Here is a 21,220-nt window from a genome sequence, read left to right as displayed (position 1 = left end):
AAACTTAAATGACAATATCTTTCATTTGGATTGATAGAGATGCCTAACTCTTTTCAGCTGTTTTAATATATAATTCATCTAACTCCCCAAATTACACAGTTAAAAGGATTCAGTTTAAAGTTTTACAGGGGCTTTAAATCAATTCTTCCCATTGTTCTTTACTGCATCGCTAACAGCCGGCTAACGTCGCCATTTTCTGCAGTTTTAGTTTGTTTATTTCTCCCACTGAAACTATGTTCATATACAAACATTAAGCAGCAGCAGAATATGTTAATAGAACATATGTAACGCTCCAGGCGGGGGGGTTTGGCTTGTAACTCATTTAATCTCATGCTAGAATCTACACACACATGGGATCTGTTAGTCATCGTCACATCAGCTCGACACATGGCGACCTGCGGCAGCAAACAGCAAGGAAAGGAATGGCCGCAGCAGTTTAGAAGTAGTTTAAAATGCTTGGGTAAGTGTACTGAATGCATCATCACGTTTGCTGCAACTTTAACATTGGCAGTTGGCAGTGAAAGTAATGCATGGTTAATTTAATGGGAAAAGAAAACCCTGCTTTGGGAATAACAATGGAGTTACCGTATGTTATTGTTGATAACGGCATGAAAGATGACAACAGCATCTGTGTGTCAAAGTCATTTTCTAACAAAAATCAAAAGTTCACAGTCAATGTCAAGTGTCTTGCGTCTGGTTGTCCATGTGTGTGTCTGTGTGTGTGTGTGTGTGTGTGTGTGTGTGTGTGTGTGTGTGTGTGTGTGTGTGTGTGTGTGTGTGTCTGAGTGTGTGTCTGAGTGTGTGTCAGAGTGTGTCTGTGTGTGTGTGTCAGTGTGTGTGTGTGTGTCTGTGTGTGTGTCAGTGTGTGTCTGTGTGTGTGTCCATGTGTGTGTGTCTGTGTGTGTCTGTGTGTGTGCCTGTGTGTGTGTCAGTGAGTGTGTCAGTGTGTGTGTGTGTGTGTGTGTGTGTGTGTGTGTGTGTGTGTGTGTGTCCATGTGTGTCTGTGTGTGTATCACTGTGTGTGTCTGTGTGTGTGTCAGTGTGTGTGTCAGAGTGTGTCTGTGTGTGTGTGTGTGTGTGTCAGTGTGTGTGTGTCTGTGTGTGTGTCAGTGTGTGTGTGTCCATGTGTGTCTGTGTGTGTGTCAGAGTGTGTCTGTGTGTGTGTCTGTGTGTGTGTCAGTGTGTGTGTCGTGACTCTTCTGTTGTTTGGTCCACATGGCAGCGTACAGGCCGCCCCGCACCAACAGCTCCTCGTGTCTGAAATAAGAAGAATGAGACACGCAAAGAAACATCATAAATATTATTTTTAGAAAGTCTCTCGTGCCTCGTCCATATTTCTGCTTTCCAGCTTTTCACTTTCCCCCTCTGTCTGTCATGTCCGTCTACACATGGCTGGTGTTGGAATAAGCTCTCAAACACACACACACACACACACACACACACACACACACACACACACACACACACACACACACACACACACACACACACACAGTAACACATGGCGGTTCCTTCTGCTTCTGGTTTTTAAAATGCTCTGTCTTGATTAGCAGAGTGGTAGCATGTGATGATGTTGTGTTGATGCTGCAATTTCTTCAATCAAAAAGTGATAGATGGTTCTAAAGCTTTGTTTATTGAGTGTTCTTATTTTTCTAATTATCATTATTTTATTTTTATCCTGGAAGTCCAGACTCGCCGCTAGCAAATGGATTTCCAGGCAATTGTTTAAGACTTTATTTTATTATTTAAATTTTTGTCCCTAGGGAAGTTGATGTTGAAATGTATACATTAATGCAAACAATGAATACATGTAACGGCAACATGTAATGACATAGTAGACTCAAACTAGAATCCAACCATCCATCTATCTATCTATCTATCTATCTATCTATCTATCTATCTATCTATCTATCTATCTATCTATCTATCTATCTATCTATCTATCTATCTATCTATCTATCTATCTATCTATCTATCTATCTATCTATCTATCTATCTATCTATCTATCTATCTATCTATCTATCTATCTATCTATCTATCTATCTATCCATCCATCAATATATTTTCTTACAAAACCTGAATAATATCTACTGTTGTTGTGTGTAACAATAAGATAAAAAACAAAACAAAAGGATAACTTGTTATACATCTATGAATCTAATATTGAATAGAAATAGAGTTAAAAGAAGAGCAGGCAGGGGAGACGGAGGGTCACTGTAATGTCTTGTGACACCAGAGTGGCTTTAAGAACAAAGTTGAGATGTCTAAAGTTCGCCGGCAGACTGAACTATGAATTAGTAAAAACCAAAAGTCTGTCGCTGTCTGGACCGCCAGAAGGAGAGAGAGAGAGAGAGAGAGAGAGAGAGAGAGAGAGAGAGAGAGAGAGAGAGAGAGAGAGGGGCATAGACACAGAAAGATGGAGAGAGATAAAGAGTAAGAACCGATTGATGCAGATACAGAATACAAGAAAATAAAGTTAAAGTAAAGGTCAAGAGGTCATAGAGAATGGAGATTTAGATTATCAGGTGCCCAATGGGGACATTTGATCACCATGAATTCTAACCAGCAGGGTCCTATTTGGTATTTTTTTGGCTTCCAGTCCACGCCAAAGTTGTATGATTATTAAATATTATCTTGACTTGACTGCTAACCAAACAAGGCGGGAACATTTTACAGTTGAGGGTTATCTCCACAAAAACACATACACCGATAGCAGGCTAACTATCGACATTTACACGAGGCAAGATGGGTGAAGTATCTTGCCCAAGGACACAACAACCATGACACAAGTTGCAGGGCGGGGATCGAACCACCAACCTTTTGATCACTGTCCGACACGCTCTACCACCTGAGCCACATCAGTCGGCATAATTAAATTGTAGTATTAGCCGCTTTAGTGTGAACGTGACCTATATATGTTTCTCGTAAAGAATGTTAAGCGCGTTGGGACGGCCTGGGGGACGGGATGTCTCTGTGTCATGGAGATACACTCTGGCACTTTGTGGTCCAAACGGTGTGTATTCTGACACCGGAAGGTTTGAATGGGCCTGGCTTGTGTTTGCACCACAGTGTCCATCAAAAAGATGAATGGGTTTTTGGGGCTTGGTGTTGCCCCCCACCCCATGCCTGCAGGGGCAAAACGAAGTCCGTTCATGCGTTTAACTTAGCCCCATATGTGACCAACTAATAGCTCAGGTGTGTTTTTATCATTACGTTACATTAGTGTTATCTAGGGGTTTATCTGACTAAACCTGGTCTGTTTGTGTCTGTATGTTTCTCCTAATGTCAGTAATCAACTTGCAAAGTTTGATGATGATATCTATACGTTAAAACTGTAATCCTATTCACCTGCAGTGTCTCGCCCTAAACATTAGAAAGTTAGACAGTTGTGTGTGTGTGTGTGTGTGTGTGTGTGTGTGTGTGTGTGTGTGTGTGTGTGTGTGTGTCTGATTGTGTGTGACTTAAGTGTGTGAGAAAGGAAGTCTTCATGCCCAGCTCCTATATCAAAGGACTGTATGCATCGGCAGTTAAGTGGCAGCTCAACCGTGTGGTTGTGTGTGTGTGTGTGTGTGTGTGTGTGCGTGCGTGCGTGCGTGTGTGTGTGTGTGTGTGTGTTTTTGCACGGCTCTAGGGCTGAGAAAGAAACCCCGGGGTTCAAGGGTCACACAAAAAAAACACATTGAGGTTTTGATCTTCAGATAACAAATTGGCAAAGCACTTAGGACACACACACAATTATCCAGGTGTGTCAAAGTAACACACACGCACACGCGCACACACACACACACACACACACACACACACACACACACACACACACACACACACACACACACACACACACACACACACACACACACACACACACACACACACACACACACACACACACACACACACACACACAAAGGCATTAGTGGCTGTTGTCAAAGGAGGAGATAAAGTGTCTCTCAACACACTCACCTTCCTCTCTCTGCGATCTGTCCTTTGTCAACCACAAGAATCTGGTCCGCTTCGACGATAGTGGACAATCTGCAACATCAGACAAACATTATCCTGCTTTAATTTGACATAGAATATACTGTACATGCTTTTATACAAGCGGCCATTTTTTTTTAAAGATTATTTTTGTTTTGGGGAGACAGAGAGACAGGGGGGATGACATGCAGTAAAGGTCCACAGGTCGGATTTGAACCTTCAACCACTGCAAAGAAGGCCGGAGCCAATATGGTACGCGCTCTATATCCACTACGGCAACGGTAGGCTCTAAAGGGCGCTACAGAACAACCTTACCAACGTATGACGTACGAAAGAGATCCGTAGCAAAGAATCTCAAAGAAAGGTTAAGTAGGAACTCTAAGTAGGGGTTACGAATGACGTAGCGTTAAGAAGGCTTTAAGAAGGCTTCCGGAAACCGGGCCCAGTAGTCTTTGAATAAAATGATCCATACTAAATCCTTAATCTTTGAATAGCAGCAACAGATGGAGTCTGGTGGTAAGATCAGGACTATGTATTATTGGCCCAATCAGCTTGGCCTTAAGGAAACACAGAAACACACACAGAAACACACACACACACACACACACACACACACACACACACACACACACACACACACACACACACACACACACAAACAATCACAACAGACTTTCCATTGAAGGATGAGCTGAAAACCTTTCCGTTCTCCTGAACTCAGTAGCAATCTGCTTATAACATCATGTCATGGACACCTCACCTTGTCATTGACATAAGATCATTCTTATTAAAGGTGGAGTCAGTGATTCTGGAGAACGCTTGTTGTCAAAATCCCTTTTTGTCAAAATCAGTGAATATCTCCTCACATTCTGCTTCCTGTCCATACTGTGTGTGCACAAAAAGAAAATCTGGTGTTAATACACAACCTAGTGTCTGTAAACTAGTATGTAAACAATGGGTATGTAAACAAAGGGGCCCACCGTAGCTAAACACATGCCCGTTTACAGAGCCTAGGCTGAGCATTAACACTGGATTTTTTTTCAGCGTAGATACAGGTAACAGATCATGAGGAGATACACTGATTTTGCCTTCCCTGTATTGCCATAGCTGAACAATACAATAAACTTAACTTGATTGGAATTTAATTGACTTGACGTGATTGTATCCTTCAGTTTATTCCAACCAAGGATGAGATATGCATTATACAGTATGTCCTGAACCTTACCCTAAAAAAAACATAAATGAACTACATTATACCTTCACCCTCCTGCCTGTAAACACAGTGAATGTTTTTCCTCTTGCCTATAAAGCCTGAATGAGTTCGGAGAAAAATACTTTGACATCTGCAGCGTCCGGGGAGAGAGATCTAGAGAGATATGTCTACCTTTGACCGAGGTTTTCTATCAAATATTGAAGGTGGAACGTCCAAAGATAGCCCTGCATGACATAGAAAGCAGAGTGCTGCATCTCAGAGTGACACTAAGCAGTTTGGAAAGGGCTGGTAAAGCTGTTCTGCATACAGCATTCCGCACATACACTGCAAAAAATGTAAAAGCTTTCCAAGTATATTGGGATTCATTTTTAGTCAAAATATCTTGTGACACTTAATATTAGGAGACACAATCACATTACAAGCAACATTAAAGTGAGATATAGGGAGTTGTATGTTATATATACTTGAATGAAAATGAGGATAACAACGCAATTATGAAACAAAAGCTCTTCCTATTACTGGTAACTAATGTTTAATTTGAGTATTTCTAGCTCACTTCATGATATGTTTAATCTTAAAGGTACTAAGAGGAACCTTTAGTTTTTGTTCATTCTAGCGCCCCCTTTGGACAAAAGCGGTAGTGTTTTTACTACGCCAGCTGTAGTTCCTGGGTGAACGTGCCCAAGACAAAAGGCATTAAGAAAAACTATATAATAATAGCATTCTTTGCACCGATGGTCTCGTTTGCTGTTACATCATCAGAGGGAAAATGAGACTGTTTCAGAAATATTTAAAAGTTCCTCGTAGCACCTTTTAAAATGCTATAATATCTCTTAATAATCTGTTTTTCAAGTAGGTGATTATCTGAAATCTAGGACAGTGCCACTAATGTATGTACCTGAAATAAGTCAGGCATTTTTAACAGTGTAGGAGAGTCATTTTCACTGGGAATTAGGGGCACGATGGCACAAAAATGACTTCTCACTTTCCAGAAATCCATTTTTAGATTTGTACATTTATCTCACAAACAAAAGAAAAACAGTGACAATCATACATCCATGACAACCCCATCCATCTGGGCATCCAACCTCTTCTTGGAAATGATTTTGTGATTGCTCATTAGGGCTCATCAAAAGCTAGAAGGTCATTTTAAATCACTGTACGTGGCTTTGATCAGACCTTCATCAGAGCGTGGTCATAAAAATATTGACTTTAATAATTTACAGACAGGTTCATGCAAAGTTCTCCGACCCAGTGTGTGTGTGTGTGTGTGTGTGTGTGTGTGTGTGTGTGTACCTGTTGAACTATCGTAGTGAGAATCAATTTGAGTTTTTAGACCAGGAGTGAGGACATTTTTGGAAAGTGAGGACATTTTGGCCGGTTCTCACTTTGGGACAGGCCTTTAAAGGGCTATTTGAGGGTTAACACTAGGTTTTAAGGTTTGGGTATGAATTAGGTTAGGGTTAGTGTAAGGGTTGGGGTATATTTAGGCATTTAGTTGCAATGGTTAAGGGTTAGGGTTAGTGTGTGTGTCTGTGTCATGTGTCTGTGTGTGTGTGTGTGTGTGTGTGTGTGTGTGTGTGTGTGTGTGTGTGTGTGTGTGTGTGTGTGTGTGTGTGTGTGTGTGTGTGTGTGTCTGTTTGGGGGGGACAGTCATGGAAGTGAGGCGAATGTGTGTTTCTGTCAGTGATTACTGAGGAATGACTGTGTGTTTTACTCTTTACTTTTATAGGACAGCTGAACACATTTAAGATCAAACCATCCATTGTGACTTTACTCTCACTCTCTCTTTCAACTTTACATGTGCCCCTCTTTTTCCCATTTCCTGGTCTTATCCCCGTCTTCCCGACCTCTGGCACCTTCTGGAATGACTATCTGAATTTCTTTCTGTCTGTCTGTGTCTGTGTCTGTGTCTGTGTCTGTGTCTGTGTCTGTGTCTGTGTCTGTCTCTCTCTCTCTCTCTCTCTCTGTGAAGGCACAACCTGGTCTTTTTTCTGTTGAGTGTACTGGATTACAATCGCCTAGTTTGCATTTATTACAATGTGCAATCAACTTAAACAGTGGGTTCATCTAATGCCTCAGAACCTAGGTGTCAGTACCAGCAACAGATGAGTGTTCACGGTCAACATCTGTAAACAATGTGTGTGTGTGTGTGTGTGTGTGTGTGTGTGTGTGTGTGTGCGTGTGTGTGTGCGTGTGTGTGTGTGTGTGTTTGCGGTTGGTCAGAGTTTCCACACAGGTGCACATTCTCTCCTAACACGTGTAAGGTCTATTAACGGGCAAATGCATCACTTTATAACACCACCCAAATTATAAGGTCTGTTTTTTTTTGTTTTTTATGACGGCACATATCCCATGGAATCCGAACATTTCAATCCCGATTTTAGGGAGCTTCTAGTGGGGAAAATAAAATAAAATTAAAAATCTTTATCTTGCACCTACAGCCTAACCTCACTTATATCAAGGTAATAGCTTATTTCAAATACAGGAAACATACTTTTTTTTACACATAGTAAAACTTCCAAGTTTTAAGAGTGTTGTTCTATATGTTTTTTTTGACTGTTTCCATTGCCTAAGTCTAGCAAAATGAAGTAGACGATACAGCTCAAAGTTGAAGTAAACTAATGATCAGACCCACATGGTAATCTGTAAGATCTCAGTTAGATTAACTATATACTTCCCTTGCCATGCCATAGAGAATCTTATTATGTCTCCAGTGGCATTTCAAAATGTTTCAAACCAAATTCATTTTTTTTTTACCATATTGTGGAAAATACAAATACACAGTTTTAACTTTTCTTCGTTGACCAATGTCTCATACAGTATAGATGTATTTTAATCATGCTAGTCATGGAACAGGACACACTAATCTATTGAACATCTTGTACTATTAGTAAATTATGTTGACTGGGCACAGACATTGTAGCAACAATCAGCTCCCAAAGGCCCTTTCAAACTCACCGATGTACTTTATTTTGTCATCTGTGTGCGTATCACAAGGCCCTTTCAAGTCTTTTCCAATATCACTCACACTGATGACTACGCGGACATCTGTTTTCTTTTACTTTTGTCTAACCTGTCATCGCTCGCCAACTCATATCCTCCAATCAGCTTTTCATGTAATCTCTCCATCCCTCTCCTTTGTACCTGCCTTAATCCTGTTGTTCTACACCTCATCCCTCCGTTCCTTTCATCTCTCCATCTCTCCCACTCACTCATTTGTTTTTGTCCTGTGTTAACACCACAACCAGCACAATCACATTGTAGCAGAACATCCACCGATTTTTATGACTTTGATGATTTGATGATCCCGGACTTTTGCTCTAGGGTCAAAATGAGGCGGACATTTTTAAGTAAGTAAGTAAGTAAGCTTTATTTATATAGCGCCCTTCACAGACCAGGGTCACAAGGCGCTTCACAATACACATTTTTTATACATACACTCAAACACCGATGGCAGTAGCTGCCAAGCAAGGCGCTGTCTGAACCATCGGGAGCAATTTGGGGTTCAGTGTCTTGCCCAGGGACACTTGGACATGAGGGTAGGCGGGGAATCGAACCTCCGACCCTGCACTCCAGAGGCAGACTCCCTACCCACTTTGCCACTGCCGCCCCAGTGGCGAAGTGTTTTCAGTAATTATTATTATGACTTAGTTAACACCATTTTTTTAAATATTTTGTGTTCATACCAAATATCTACAAAAGTAGCCTCAACTTTATTTGTTAAAAGGTTGAGTTGGCAAAATCACTATTTTTCAACATTAGTGAAAATCATCTCAGGATCAGCTACCTGTAAATACTGTGTGTGCACTGAAAAAAATCCAGTGTTAATAAACAGCCTAGTCTCTGTAAACGGACATGTTGCTAGATACAGTGGCTCTCCATCCCTCTCCTTTGTACCTGCTCTAATCCATGTTGTTCTACAGCCCATCCCTCCGTTCCTTTCATCTCTCCATCTCTCCCACTCACTCATTTGTTTTTGTCCTGTGTTAAGACCAGGCCCCGAGGACTGTGCCTTCTCCGAGCAGCCAGCATGGACATGTGGCCAACCCATTGGTATTGCATGGTTGGGGGAGGAGCTTATTTTCATGCGGCCCGTAGGCAGATTTCCCTGTCCACACAGTACAAGCGGTGAACAAGATTGTGTCTCTGCAAAAAAATTCTGGATATCAATCATAGGCTCATACTTATCTTTAGACCATATACTATTAAAATGGAAGTTTTCTCATTTCAAAACGCCACCTCAAGCGTTTTATTAGCCCAACGGCTTTTAACGGCTTTCAGTTTGTTTTCGCCAGGATGCTAGATACTATAGAACGAGAATGATTCTACACCCGCCTCCAGTGCGCTACGCTTGCCGCCCTCTTTCTTGATAGGTCCACAATGCAGCTACGTCTATGCTACGTCATGCTTCCGGGCCGCATGGAATTTCCGGATTATGCTTCCTTGTTGCTTCTCTGCGCCAATGAGCAGCTTTCATAGGAATGAATGGGCGCCGTGTTTCAATCCGGTGTCCATTTCTTTATATGACCATAGTTAAGACCACAACCAGCACAATCACATTGTAACAGACCGGCCGATTTTTATGACTTTGATGATTTGATGATCCCCGACTTTTGCTCTAGCGTCACAATGAAGCGGACATTTTTTTTCAGTAATTATTATTATGACTTAGATATAACAATGTTTTGCTCATGCCAATATCCAATATATTTTAATATTTTGGTTCATACCACAAATCTACAAAAGTAGTCTCAACTTTTACTTGAGTTGGCGAAATTACTTTTTTTTTTAGATCAGATATCTCCTCACGATCTGCTACTTGTAAGTACCATGAGGGCTGACGTTTTAGTAAAATGTTTCAACAACTACTGGATTGATTCTCATAGTTGGAATTGTTATGACTGTGTTGTATCAATTGTGCCAGACCGTGCATGGAATCAAGACTATTATTTCCTCATATTCTTAATTCATTACTTGCTTATTGCACATAACGTTGATATCAGTATCCCAGATAATGATCTTTCATTATGGCCTGGTGTCGGTACAGATAATCGATCCAATACTGGCATCGGCACATTGATGTTGTGGTAAAACAAGGGAGATTATTAGGAAGACAGACGTCTTGGTTGGTAACGTCACCTGTGTGCGACCACTATAGTTGTCCTGTTGGCGCAGACCTCGGCCAGAGAAGCCTGAATGTTCCTCTCTGTCTGGGTGTCCAGGGAAGACGTGGCCTGTAGTTTAACACACACCAAACACAGTATGTTGATGTGAGAACAGTAGAATGTATGTTAAAAATGTATATAGATATTGGGGCGGCATGGATAACCTGTTGTCCATTTTGTGATAAAAGCTCCAAATTGAGTGCTTTTATTACAACATTAAATATTGTTATGATATGTTGAGCTTAGCTATGCTGCCCCAATATAAGTCGTATAATAAAATGAAAAACAGTCAGTTTTTAAAGTAGGCTACTTGAGTACTTGGAGACATTTAGCTAAATAATACAACTCATGGGTTTAAGTGAGTAATTCCTATGGCATGTGAGATGCTAGTCCTCATAAACAAGTTATTAAACAAAAGTATTTAAGAGCTGTAACCCCCTAAGTGAGTGCTGGTTTGGGCCTAAGTGTCTGCTCAGTGCTCACCTCATCCAGCAGAATGATGCGCGGTTCCTTCAGGATGGTTCTAGCGATGGCCACTCTCTGCTTCTCTCCTCCACTCAGCTTCAGCCCTCGCTCACCAACATCTGTGTCATAACCTGGACGGACACAATGCCGCCATCTTTATTATCATCACCATTATTGACGTTCTGAATCTGAATTTCACAAAATCACATCAACCATTTAAAAAAAATATGTTAATCATTGCATGAGGTCATATTGACCTTCATAATAATAGTAGGGTTATATATCTGCTTCAGCCAAAACATATTTTCCTGTCATGAATCTCCACACACTCACACACCCCAGTCTGACCATGAGGCAGCTCCAGAATGCGTGTGTGTACGTCCGCGGCCATGGCGGCTCTCTCCACCTCCTGGTTGCTAGCGGTAACCCGGCTGTAGCGGATGTTGTTGCCGACGGTGTCGTTGAAAAGAACCGTATCCTGGGGAACCACGCCGATGTATGACCTCAGAGACGACTGGCGCACCTTGGAGTGAGAAAGGGACACAATTATTAGGAAGTGTGTGTGTGTGTGTGTGTGTGTGTGTGAGAGAGTGAGTGAGTGAGTGAGTGAGTGTGTGTGTGAGTGAATTAAGTTAGTAGGTTATTCTATACAAACCCAATATGGGTGTGTCACGTGCAAACACGCACACGCACACCACACACACACACACACACACACACACACACACACACACACACACACACACACACACACACACACACACACACACACACACACACACACACACACACACACACAGCAGCATACATCTATATATATATAAATGTTGCATGGCTTAATTCATCCTATACTATATAATGCATGCTGCCCGGGGTCACAGACAGCACACGACCTGAACTGATTCTGTCCTCGTCTTGACCCCTGCATGACTTTTACATATCTCACTTCTCTTACCATATTAGTGCCTCTCTAGATATGTTCTACTCAAAACCGTATACATCCTCATATGTTGTTTCATAATTTCTACACTGACCAAGGCAATTTTGAGAGCTAACTTAACATCAATTTCAAATACAGTTTATCCATAGAGACTGCAGAGTTTTCTTATTTTTCCTTTCTCTCTCTCTCTCTCTCTCTCTCTCTCTCTCTCTCTCTCTCTCTCTCTCTCACTCTCACTCTCTCTCTCTTGATATGTTCTATTCAACGCCTTATACATCCTTATATGCTGCTTAATCATGCACACTGTTGCAAGGAAACTTCGAGGGCTAACCTAACATTTGTATAAAATATTTCCATTGTAGACCATTTCGCGACATCACGACAAAAAAACTCTGGTTTTGTGCACTGTACACAGTAAAAAGTGCTGGGTTAAAAAATAACCCAACCATAACCCAGCTCCTGGGTCAATATTGGACAGATATTGTGGTTTACAGAGGATCCTTTTTTTTTTTTTTTTACTGACAACAAAAAATAATAATAAAAAGGAAATGTCAACATAATACATATTGGACCCTTTTAAAAAGTTGATAGGAATAAACCTATCAAGGCTTATCAAGTCATACCCCCAATCTTTACTAACTAAACAGACAGTTTAAATGAATACATGAAGTGCATTATCACACACTATAGCCTATTCCAATGTATGTCATAAGCTAAGCTATTAAGAAGAGGGAAACACAAATTATGTTCCTTTAAAAAAATATAACTTTTGTAAAAACTAAATGTTGGGTTGCATTGAATGATTTTCAGAAGCAAAGCCCAAACGAAAACTAAACTTCTTATGAAACTAAGTGAAAACAATAAAGTCATTTTGGGGAATTTGTTGTCTAATTGATTGACAGCCGAGAGAGTAAGATAAGTAAAATAATCTGGGCGGAACTATTGTAGTGGAACCTGGAACGTGTGACTAATAAAATAATGTGCAACCACTTACGACAAATTGTCATTTCCAGCCAATTTAAAATAAATAAAAAACATTTCCCTTTATAGTTCCATTAATTGGGGCCATTGTGAAGATTAAAACATGTTTTTTTATTTCCCGATCATCAGAAGCAAGATGACTTTTCGACTAACGACTAAAACTTGGTGCAATCAGCTCAGATCTAAAACATATTGGTCATTTAAGTAAAGACGCTTTAGCAATTTAGGAAAATCTGGGGCCCCTTGATCTTTCCAGAAATAATTTCCGGTGTTCAATGCCTTTTCTTGGTCTCTGTGTGTGTTGGTGTGTGTGTGTGTGTGTGTGTGTGTGTGTGTGTGTGTGTGTGTGTGTATGTGTGTGTGTGTGTGTGTGTGTGTGTGTGTGTGTGTGTGTCTGTCTGCTTGTGTGTGTGTGTGTGTGTGTGTGTGTGTGTGTGTGTGTGTGTGTGTGTGTGTGTGTGTGTGTGTGTGTGTGTGTGTGTGTTACATTTGATTCTTTCCCTGTGAAAATCTATTCGTCCGCAGCCCGCAGAACAAATTCCATTTCCTGCACTGGTTTGCTTTTTGGCTGGTAATCACTCACTTTCCCCTAATTTGATTTTTTTTTGTTGGCCGTTTGGTTTTGGTTTTATTTATTCCACTGAGGAAACAACACGGCATCTGTTTCTGATGGAGCACAGCTGACTGAGCCCTCACACCAAATGTTAGAAAGAAGAAAAAAAAAATGTTAGAAAGAGACAGATGGAAAGAAAAGAAAGGGAAAAAAAGGTGGATAAAATAACAGAAATGCAATACAGCGCTCCCTAGGCATGTCCTGAAAATAATAGCTAACATCGGAGGTAATCTGTGAATGATGCAGTATGTAAAGCTGTAGTGCGTAACTTCTGTCACTCTTCCATGAGGACTCCTGAGTAATTACAACAACACTGTCGGTGTAGTTAAGCCTTCGGTCATCGTGCATGGATTGTATACCTTCTGCTGTACGTCCAGGTTTTTTCCTTAGCAGTAGAATAAACAACTGAAACATTTCTTGGGCTCTTCTTGGGATTTTTCTGAGCTCCTTGGTGTCAGGGGGCGGACACCCGTTTGTAAACGCTACTGAGAAACACAGAGAGAGTTTTGTGGAGCTGATAGGCTTAATCAACTTTGTGTCAACTCGTTTGGCGATGGCTTTAATGTAGCCGACAAAAGTTACGCACTACAGCTTTAAGAGATGTCTTAAACTCCCAAGTTCTTGTCAAACCCTTCTGAAGTCTTATTCAACGCTAATGAAAACCACAAGTGTTCTCTGACAGTGTCTGACAAATGATCTTACAACATTCTGAAACCTGTCACACACTCCCTAAATCAAAATTTTGGATTGCTGGATAACTTTCCAAAATCTACAATCTCACAGTCAGATGCACATTTCATTCAGTGATTGGCAAGTATGTGGTCGTTTCTTCCCATTCCTTTGAACTTATAAGGTTATTAAGGTTAGCCAGAACAATTGATCTCGAAATGGTATGCAACAATCGAATCACAGGAATCTCAGCCTTACAAAGATACGGTAGACCTCCACTGATAGGTACCGTTTAGTTTGGTGTGGTACACTACACCATTATTTGCTTTTCCACTGTCAAAAGTTGGGAACGGTTCCAAAAAGAACATACCGTACCTATTTTTCTGTCACCCCTTTCATTGGGGTACCAAGCAGTCCCAAAAAGACACACTGCAATCCGTTGATTTGTTGACAGAATCGCCATTTCAGTGCGACAGGAGGATTTCCTGTAGTTGTGCCAAGCTTATCTAATCTAACCAAATGAAGATTCCTAATTACCATAGACTTAAATAGACAGTATCGATCTTCTCATTTAACTCCCTGCAAAAAACTGAATGCAAGTCTTAACCAAAATGTCTAAAAACTATTCTGTTAAAATTGTGTTTCTGGGGTACATCTCAGTTCCTTTCTGTCCTACTCAAATCCAGTGATAAATCGTCCTTTAGTTATTGATGAAAGCTTCTCCATTATCTTTAATACATTCTTGCTGTCTGGCTATTCATTACTAACAAACAGGAAGGTCATGAGACTGTTTTATTGAACTATTTGGGTGATTTTATGTGAGTATTATGTTGTTTTTATGTTGGTTGAACCACAGACTGAAGGCAATTTTAATGTCAATATGTGATCGACAATAAAGTTTATTTGAATTTGAATTTAATTGCATGGAATAACGAGGAAACACTAGTCTAGTTATGAGCAGAGTTTGATGACATGCCACAGACTACAGGAACTGCAGTGAATTGTGGCTGCTGTTTACATCCATTAAAATCTATAAAGAGGAAATCTGACGGACAGATGCCTGACTCCAGCATTAAAGGAATACTTCACCCATACGGAACCGGCGTTCTATCATTATAAAATCGCTATTATAATAATATAATGAATGAGGTTTCTCTTCCCTCAGTCTTCCCTCAGTCTTCCCTTGGCCCAGCTGTCCTGTTAATCCTAACCCTGCATTTTTACTAATGTGATGTCACACTACAAAAGCTACAGTGCGTAACTTCTGTCGTCCCCATGAGTAAAACAACAACACTGTCGGCGCATCTACATGAGATAAGTCTTTTTGTGATCACGCCTGGATTTTATACTTTCTGCTGTACGTCCAGGTTTTTTCTTATAGCAGTAGAATCAACAACTGAAACATTTCTTGGGCTCTTCTTGGTATTTTTCTGAGCTCCTGCACCAGTATCGGGGTGGGGGACGACACCAGTTTGTAAACGCTGCCATACTGAGAAATACAGAGAGAGTTTTGTGGAGCTGATAGGCTTCATCAACTTTGTGTCAACTCGTTTGGCGATGGCTTGAATGTAACCAACATTCATTCATATGTAAAATGTAACACACTGTAGCTTTAAGGCTGTCAAGTCACTAAATGACACACCTACTTATCTTGCCTGTTATTTCTTACAGTGTTGTAGTGTTACAATCACTTCATGGCCAATCTGAGGAAGAGGAATGGTTAAAGTCATTCATTTCAAATGTACATATGTTCATGTGAGTAAAAAAATTAAGACAGATTTTTGGGGGGAAATCCTTTAACTTTAAACTGCAGCGAAGCAAAGATCCAACAGTCGACAAGCATCTGTGTGCAACCAGCAAAACAAATCCCCTGATTGGGTTGGAACATGTGGATAACATCGTGTGGATGATTTAAAAAAACCCATTACAGCCGGCTGTCATCACATTACAAGTATTTATGTGAACAATTCAATATGTAGCAAATTAAGAAAAATGTAAAGTTGAATAGGCAACACTCAACACGCAAGAAAAGTGAGTTTTCAACCACATATTAGAAGAAAAAAATACTTTGGGATAAAGATGCAATGCCAGAAAAATGCTAAAAAAATTGATTCTGAATTTAGTTTTCTGTCAATTTTTAAGGGAGGACTTTGAATGCACCTCTACAAACTAAAGCTGAGAAAATTTAATTCGGAAACATGGGGTTATATTTCATACTCAGAAATTGTCCTGGCCTGCCTCATCTGCTGCAGCATCACCTTCTTTGTTTCTTGATTAAACGTTAAATCTATAGTGCGTAACTTTTTTCATATGAATGAATGACGGTTGCATTCAAGCCATAAGCTAAATGAGATGACACAAAGTTGAGTATATCAGCTCCACAAAACTCTCTCTGTAATTCTCATATGGCAGTGTTAACAAACTGGTCTCACCCCCTGCCAAGAAGAGCCCATGAAATGTTTCAGTTGTTGATTCTACTGCTAAGAACAAAACCTGGACGTACAGCAGAAGATATAAAATCCATGTGCCATCACTGAAGGCTTAACCTCATGTAGATGCACCGACATTGTTGTTATAATTACTCAGAATTCCTCTTTTAGTGGGGTGACAGAAGTTACGCACTATAGCTTTAGGTATAACAAATATGAGTGCAACAAGTGCAAAATGAAGACCTCAACTTGACAAGCGAGGGAAAACCGTTATTCACTTTCGTTTCCAGGAATTAGACGAGAACACTGGGACCATTTACTTTCATGTCTCAGGGTGGTATATCAATCTTCTCGACCCCGAGACACGCTGAACTTTTATCCCTTCAAAGACTTCTAAAGAGAAAATTGCACAATATGTAGCCTACAACATGAAAACGCACGGCAGATTTTTTATTGGAGCGACAACAAGCAACATGTGGGAGAGATGGTGTGTGTGTGAAAACTGCTGGCGTCAAAACACAATTCCTTTGGGCCTTCTAACTCACGCTGTATCAAAGTTGAAAACGTTTATTTTATTATTTGTTTGTTATTAATTCACGAGTTAAGGGGAATTACCACCAAGTTTTATTAGTCTGTTTTCATTATGCCACTTCCTAATTTTTCACTATTATTTTTCAGCCCTATGGGATGTTACTAGAATGTGGCTTTTAGAAATTGTGTGGGCATATTTTTTTTACGATGTATTTGTGCTAGAATCAAGCATATAAAGTGCACTGAGTAATTGTTACTGTCATCAAGTGAGTTAGCCGTTATTAACTCCCATTATAGTCCAACTTTTACTTTTTGGAATTCTTAGTATGTAGAACTCAAAACCTGAAGTTAAAGGCCTACTTCACCGGTTTGAATATGAAGGTGTATTGAATTCTGAGATCCTATGTAGTATAAATGTGCAAAAAAAATTAAAATCGGTTCATCCTAGCCTGAGAAAAGGCAGAAAGAGTGTTTTTTTAACCCTATATTTCACTTTCTCGTGACATCACAGAAAGAGAAATATAGGGTTAAAAAAAACTTACTTTGTAAATATTACTGTGATGTCACAGTAAAAGACATCACAGTAATATTTACAAAGTAAGTTTTTTTTTAACCCTATATTTCTCTTTCTGTGATGTCACGAGAAAGAGAAATATAGGGTTAAAAAAAACACTCTTTCTGCCTTTTCTCAGGCTAGGATGAACTGATTTTAATTTTTTTTGCACATTTATACTACATAGGATCTCAGAATTCAATACACCTTCATATTCAAACCGGTGAAGTAGGCCTTTAAGTTAAGTTACATAATGAATGATGAGTCACAAAGCATATGACTTATACGACAAATGTTACCACCACACTGTAGAACGAATGCAATGAAGAAAACAGCCTTCTATAGATCCATGTCTTTATGGAATTTACTCCCTTTGCAAATTTGTGATCTAACTGGAAAGAAAGAATTCAATAGGCTAATTAAATCCTTATTTTTACGCGTGTTAAATATGAACTCTGGACTCTGACTTGGCCCTCACTGTATTGTATTTTGGTGTGGGTGTTTGCACGCTCTGAAGTGCACAGATGCTTATTTCTTAATTTTTTATTTACAACAGTTGTTTTATATCTGTAATGTGATGTCACTGTTACTTTGACTGTGACATGTGATCGGTGATTTACTATTTGTATGTTCTGATTTTAATTGAAAGACTAGTCGGCCGCTTCTGCATCAACTAATGGGGATCCACAACTAAAGAATAAACATAGTCCACTAGATGCTTCCACTAGAAAAAGGACCAAAAACATGACGTCATATCTGTGATGAAACAAATAATTTCCACATTCTTTCCCACAGTATTCGTCCCACCGCGCCCCGATGGCCCTGAACACACCACGAGATCAATCCTTCAGCACAGGAAACTGAGACGGTTTATCACCTCATCTCAAAGGGAGAGGCTCAGAAACGCCAGATAAAAAATGTGAATCTTAGAGCAACTACATGTGTGTGTGTGTGTGTGTGTGCGTGCGTGCGTGCGTGTGTGTGTGTGTGTGTGTGTGTGTGTCTGTCTGTGTGTGTGTGTGCACTTAAGCGTTGATGAGACGCTCCTCCAGCTGTGTAATCACAAATGAGCGTCTTCGAAATCATGACCAGCCTCTTAGTCGGTATCGAAACAGGTGTGTGTGTGTGTGTGTGTGTGTGTGTGTGTGTGTGTGTGTGTGTGTGTGTGTGTGTGTGTTTGAGTGTTTGTGTGAAAGTGTGGTTTAAAATTTAAAGCGCATGTGCTGTTTTTATTAGGATTTTTTGGGAAATCATTAACAGAGTTTCTTTAACAACAACTGTAATAAATGTGCTATCTATACACACACACACACACACACACACGCACACACACACACACACCTGCCGTCTGGACTCGTTGCTGCATTATTCAAGAACCTTTTACTATGATTTATTCACAGTGTGACTGGAGCTCACACACTCAGCCCAGCTGTTTGTGTGTGTGTGTGTGTGTGTGTGTGTGTGTGTGTGTGTGTGTGTGTGTGTGTGTGTGTGTGTGTGTGTGTACCTTGGAGATGTCCTGCCCGTCTATGCGGATGCTGCCACTCTGAGGGTCGTAAAATCTGAACAACAGACGCAGGATGGAGCTTTTCCCCGATGCAGAAGGACCCACCTGATGATCACATGACCCAATACTCATTACAATCCTGAAATAGTCCATTTCACATAATACAGCTCTGGAAAAAATGAAGAGACCACTCCAAATATTCAGTGTCTCTCGTTTGACTATTTATAGGCATATGTTTGAGTAGAATGAACATTTTGGTTTTATTCTATAAACTACTGACCAAATCCCCGCCCCCCCCCCCCCCCCCACACAAATATTGTCATTAAAGAGCATTTCCATAAAGTTATGTAGAGATGAAGATTTAGTAAAAATCCAGACTGGTCTCTTATTTTTTTCCAGAGCTGTAAGTTCAATTACTCTTGGTTATTTTAAGTACATTCTGTTGTTGTATGCTTGTGTCTGCTAGACATCAGTACAGGAATAAGTGAGGAAATACGTCTATGTAAAATATGGTTATAGTAACTTATTAAATTAATACATGATAGGAAAATAGGAAAAAATAGCAGACAACGTACCAAAGCGACTGTTTGTCCCGCCTCCACAGTAAAGGTCACGTCCCTAAGAACCTCAGTGCTACACACACACACACATACACACACACACACACACACACACACACACACACACACACACACACACACACACACACACACACACACACACACACACACACACAAACACACACACACACACACACACACACACACACACACACACAGAAATAGGAACAACATTTACTTCACTTAATCACCATCCACACCAGACCATTACAGTAATTACATTAAATTTGAGTTTAGTGTATGCTTGTGTCTTTGTGATTAAGAAAAAAATTCATTATACTGGTGCGGATTGCATGTGTTTTATGATAAGGGTAGATGCTGATTTTATGCATGTACAATTTGATCAAATAAATTCATATCATATAAAGGTTGATTCAAACTGTAAACATGTTAGTTGTTGTTGTGTACATACCCGGGCACGTAGCTGAAACAGACTCTGTCAAACTCCACCTGACCTGCTGTCAACTGCAAGTCCTCAGCATCTACAGCATCCTGAACCTGACAGGAGAGAGACAAGGAGGTAAATAGTGTTCCTATTTCTGAGTGTGTGTGTGTGTGTGTGTGTGTGTGTGTGTGTGTGTGTGTGTGTGTGTGTGTGTGTGTGTGTGTGTGTGTGTGTGTGGGAGTGTGTGTGTGTGTGTGTTACTATATTACGTGTTATCATATTATGAATGATTTGAATACAATGACCACAAACATGATGAAGTCATGAACAAGTAATGCTTGTTGAAAGATGGAGTCAGTGATTTTGGAGAATGCTTGTTGTCAAAATGACTTTTTTTCAGTAACATATTCCATTGCAATTGTGTAACCCTGATTGCATATTTGACCATTTGTCCGCACCAACTTTTCCAACCCTCCCTCCCTCTCCTCTCCTCAACTCTCTCTCTCTCTCCTCCCCTCCATCAACCGGCCACTTCCCAAGCCAAAGAAAAGGGCTGCTGTGTTTTTTTTTAAAGATGCAAATGCGTGCATAATTAGTTAAATATTGCTACATTTTCATATGTATCAAAACAATTAAAATTTATAAATGTATTTTTTTAACATAGGCTAGTTTCACTGTGATATCATTAAGTTAAAACACGTTCCCCTATTCATCTGTAGTGTATTAGCCTTAGCCTACAATCTTCATCTTATGCTTCATCTAACTGATAGTCAGGAGAAGGATAAAATTGTCATCCATAAAACATGTTTAAAACATAACCTGCAAACTTTGATTTTGCAATTTTGACGATTTGACTTTTTTTTTTTTCAACCCCTCCCTCTCCTTCTCCCTGACTCCCTGACTCCCCACCCCTCACCCGGCCGCTTCCCAAGCCAGAGAAAAGCTGTGTTTTTAAGGTGCTTCTAATGCTTTTGTCCACATTCATGGAGCTGTTTACCATATCAAGGGCCTGTGAATGTAGGAGTCTTTAGCGATTGCCTTTTCCCACCGAAACACACACAAAAAGACAGACGTACACACACACACACACACACACAGACGGACGCACAAGCAGACTGTGTGTTTTTTAGTGTGTGTGTGTGTGTGTGTGTGTGGAAAGTACACACA

At 40.2% G+C, this 21,220-nt stretch overlaps 1 protein-coding gene across 1 annotated transcript in view; it reads right to left on the bottom strand.

Annotated features, from left to right (window-relative positions):
* Positions 1-21,220, bottom strand: part of abcb6b (ATP binding cassette subfamily B member 6 (LAN blood group) b) — a gene marked incomplete at both ends in the record, with an annotated part of 44,943 nt that overhangs the window by 2,126 nt on the left and 21,597 nt on the right. The window contains 8 exons of the mRNA XM_080038517.1: positions 1,196-1,257; positions 3,965-4,033; positions 10,335-10,429; positions 10,844-10,956; positions 11,174-11,348; positions 19,049-19,153; positions 19,624-19,681; positions 20,081-20,166. Coding sequence (XP_079894643.1) covers positions 1,196-1,257; positions 3,965-4,033; positions 10,335-10,429; positions 10,844-10,956; positions 11,174-11,348; positions 19,049-19,153; positions 19,624-19,681; positions 20,081-20,166 — 763 coding nt within the window. The remainder of the gene's footprint in view (positions 1-1,195; positions 1,258-3,964; positions 4,034-10,334; positions 10,430-10,843; positions 10,957-11,173; positions 11,349-19,048; positions 19,154-19,623; positions 19,682-20,080; positions 20,167-21,220) is intronic.

Source organism: Ammodytes marinus (assembly GCF_949987685.1).
Source record: "Ammodytes marinus genome assembly, chromosome: 12".
In the NCBI taxonomy this organism is placed as follows: Eukaryota; Metazoa; Chordata; class Actinopteri; order Uranoscopiformes; family Ammodytidae; genus Ammodytes; species Ammodytes marinus.
This window is presented reverse-complemented; position numbering and strand designations above follow the sequence as displayed.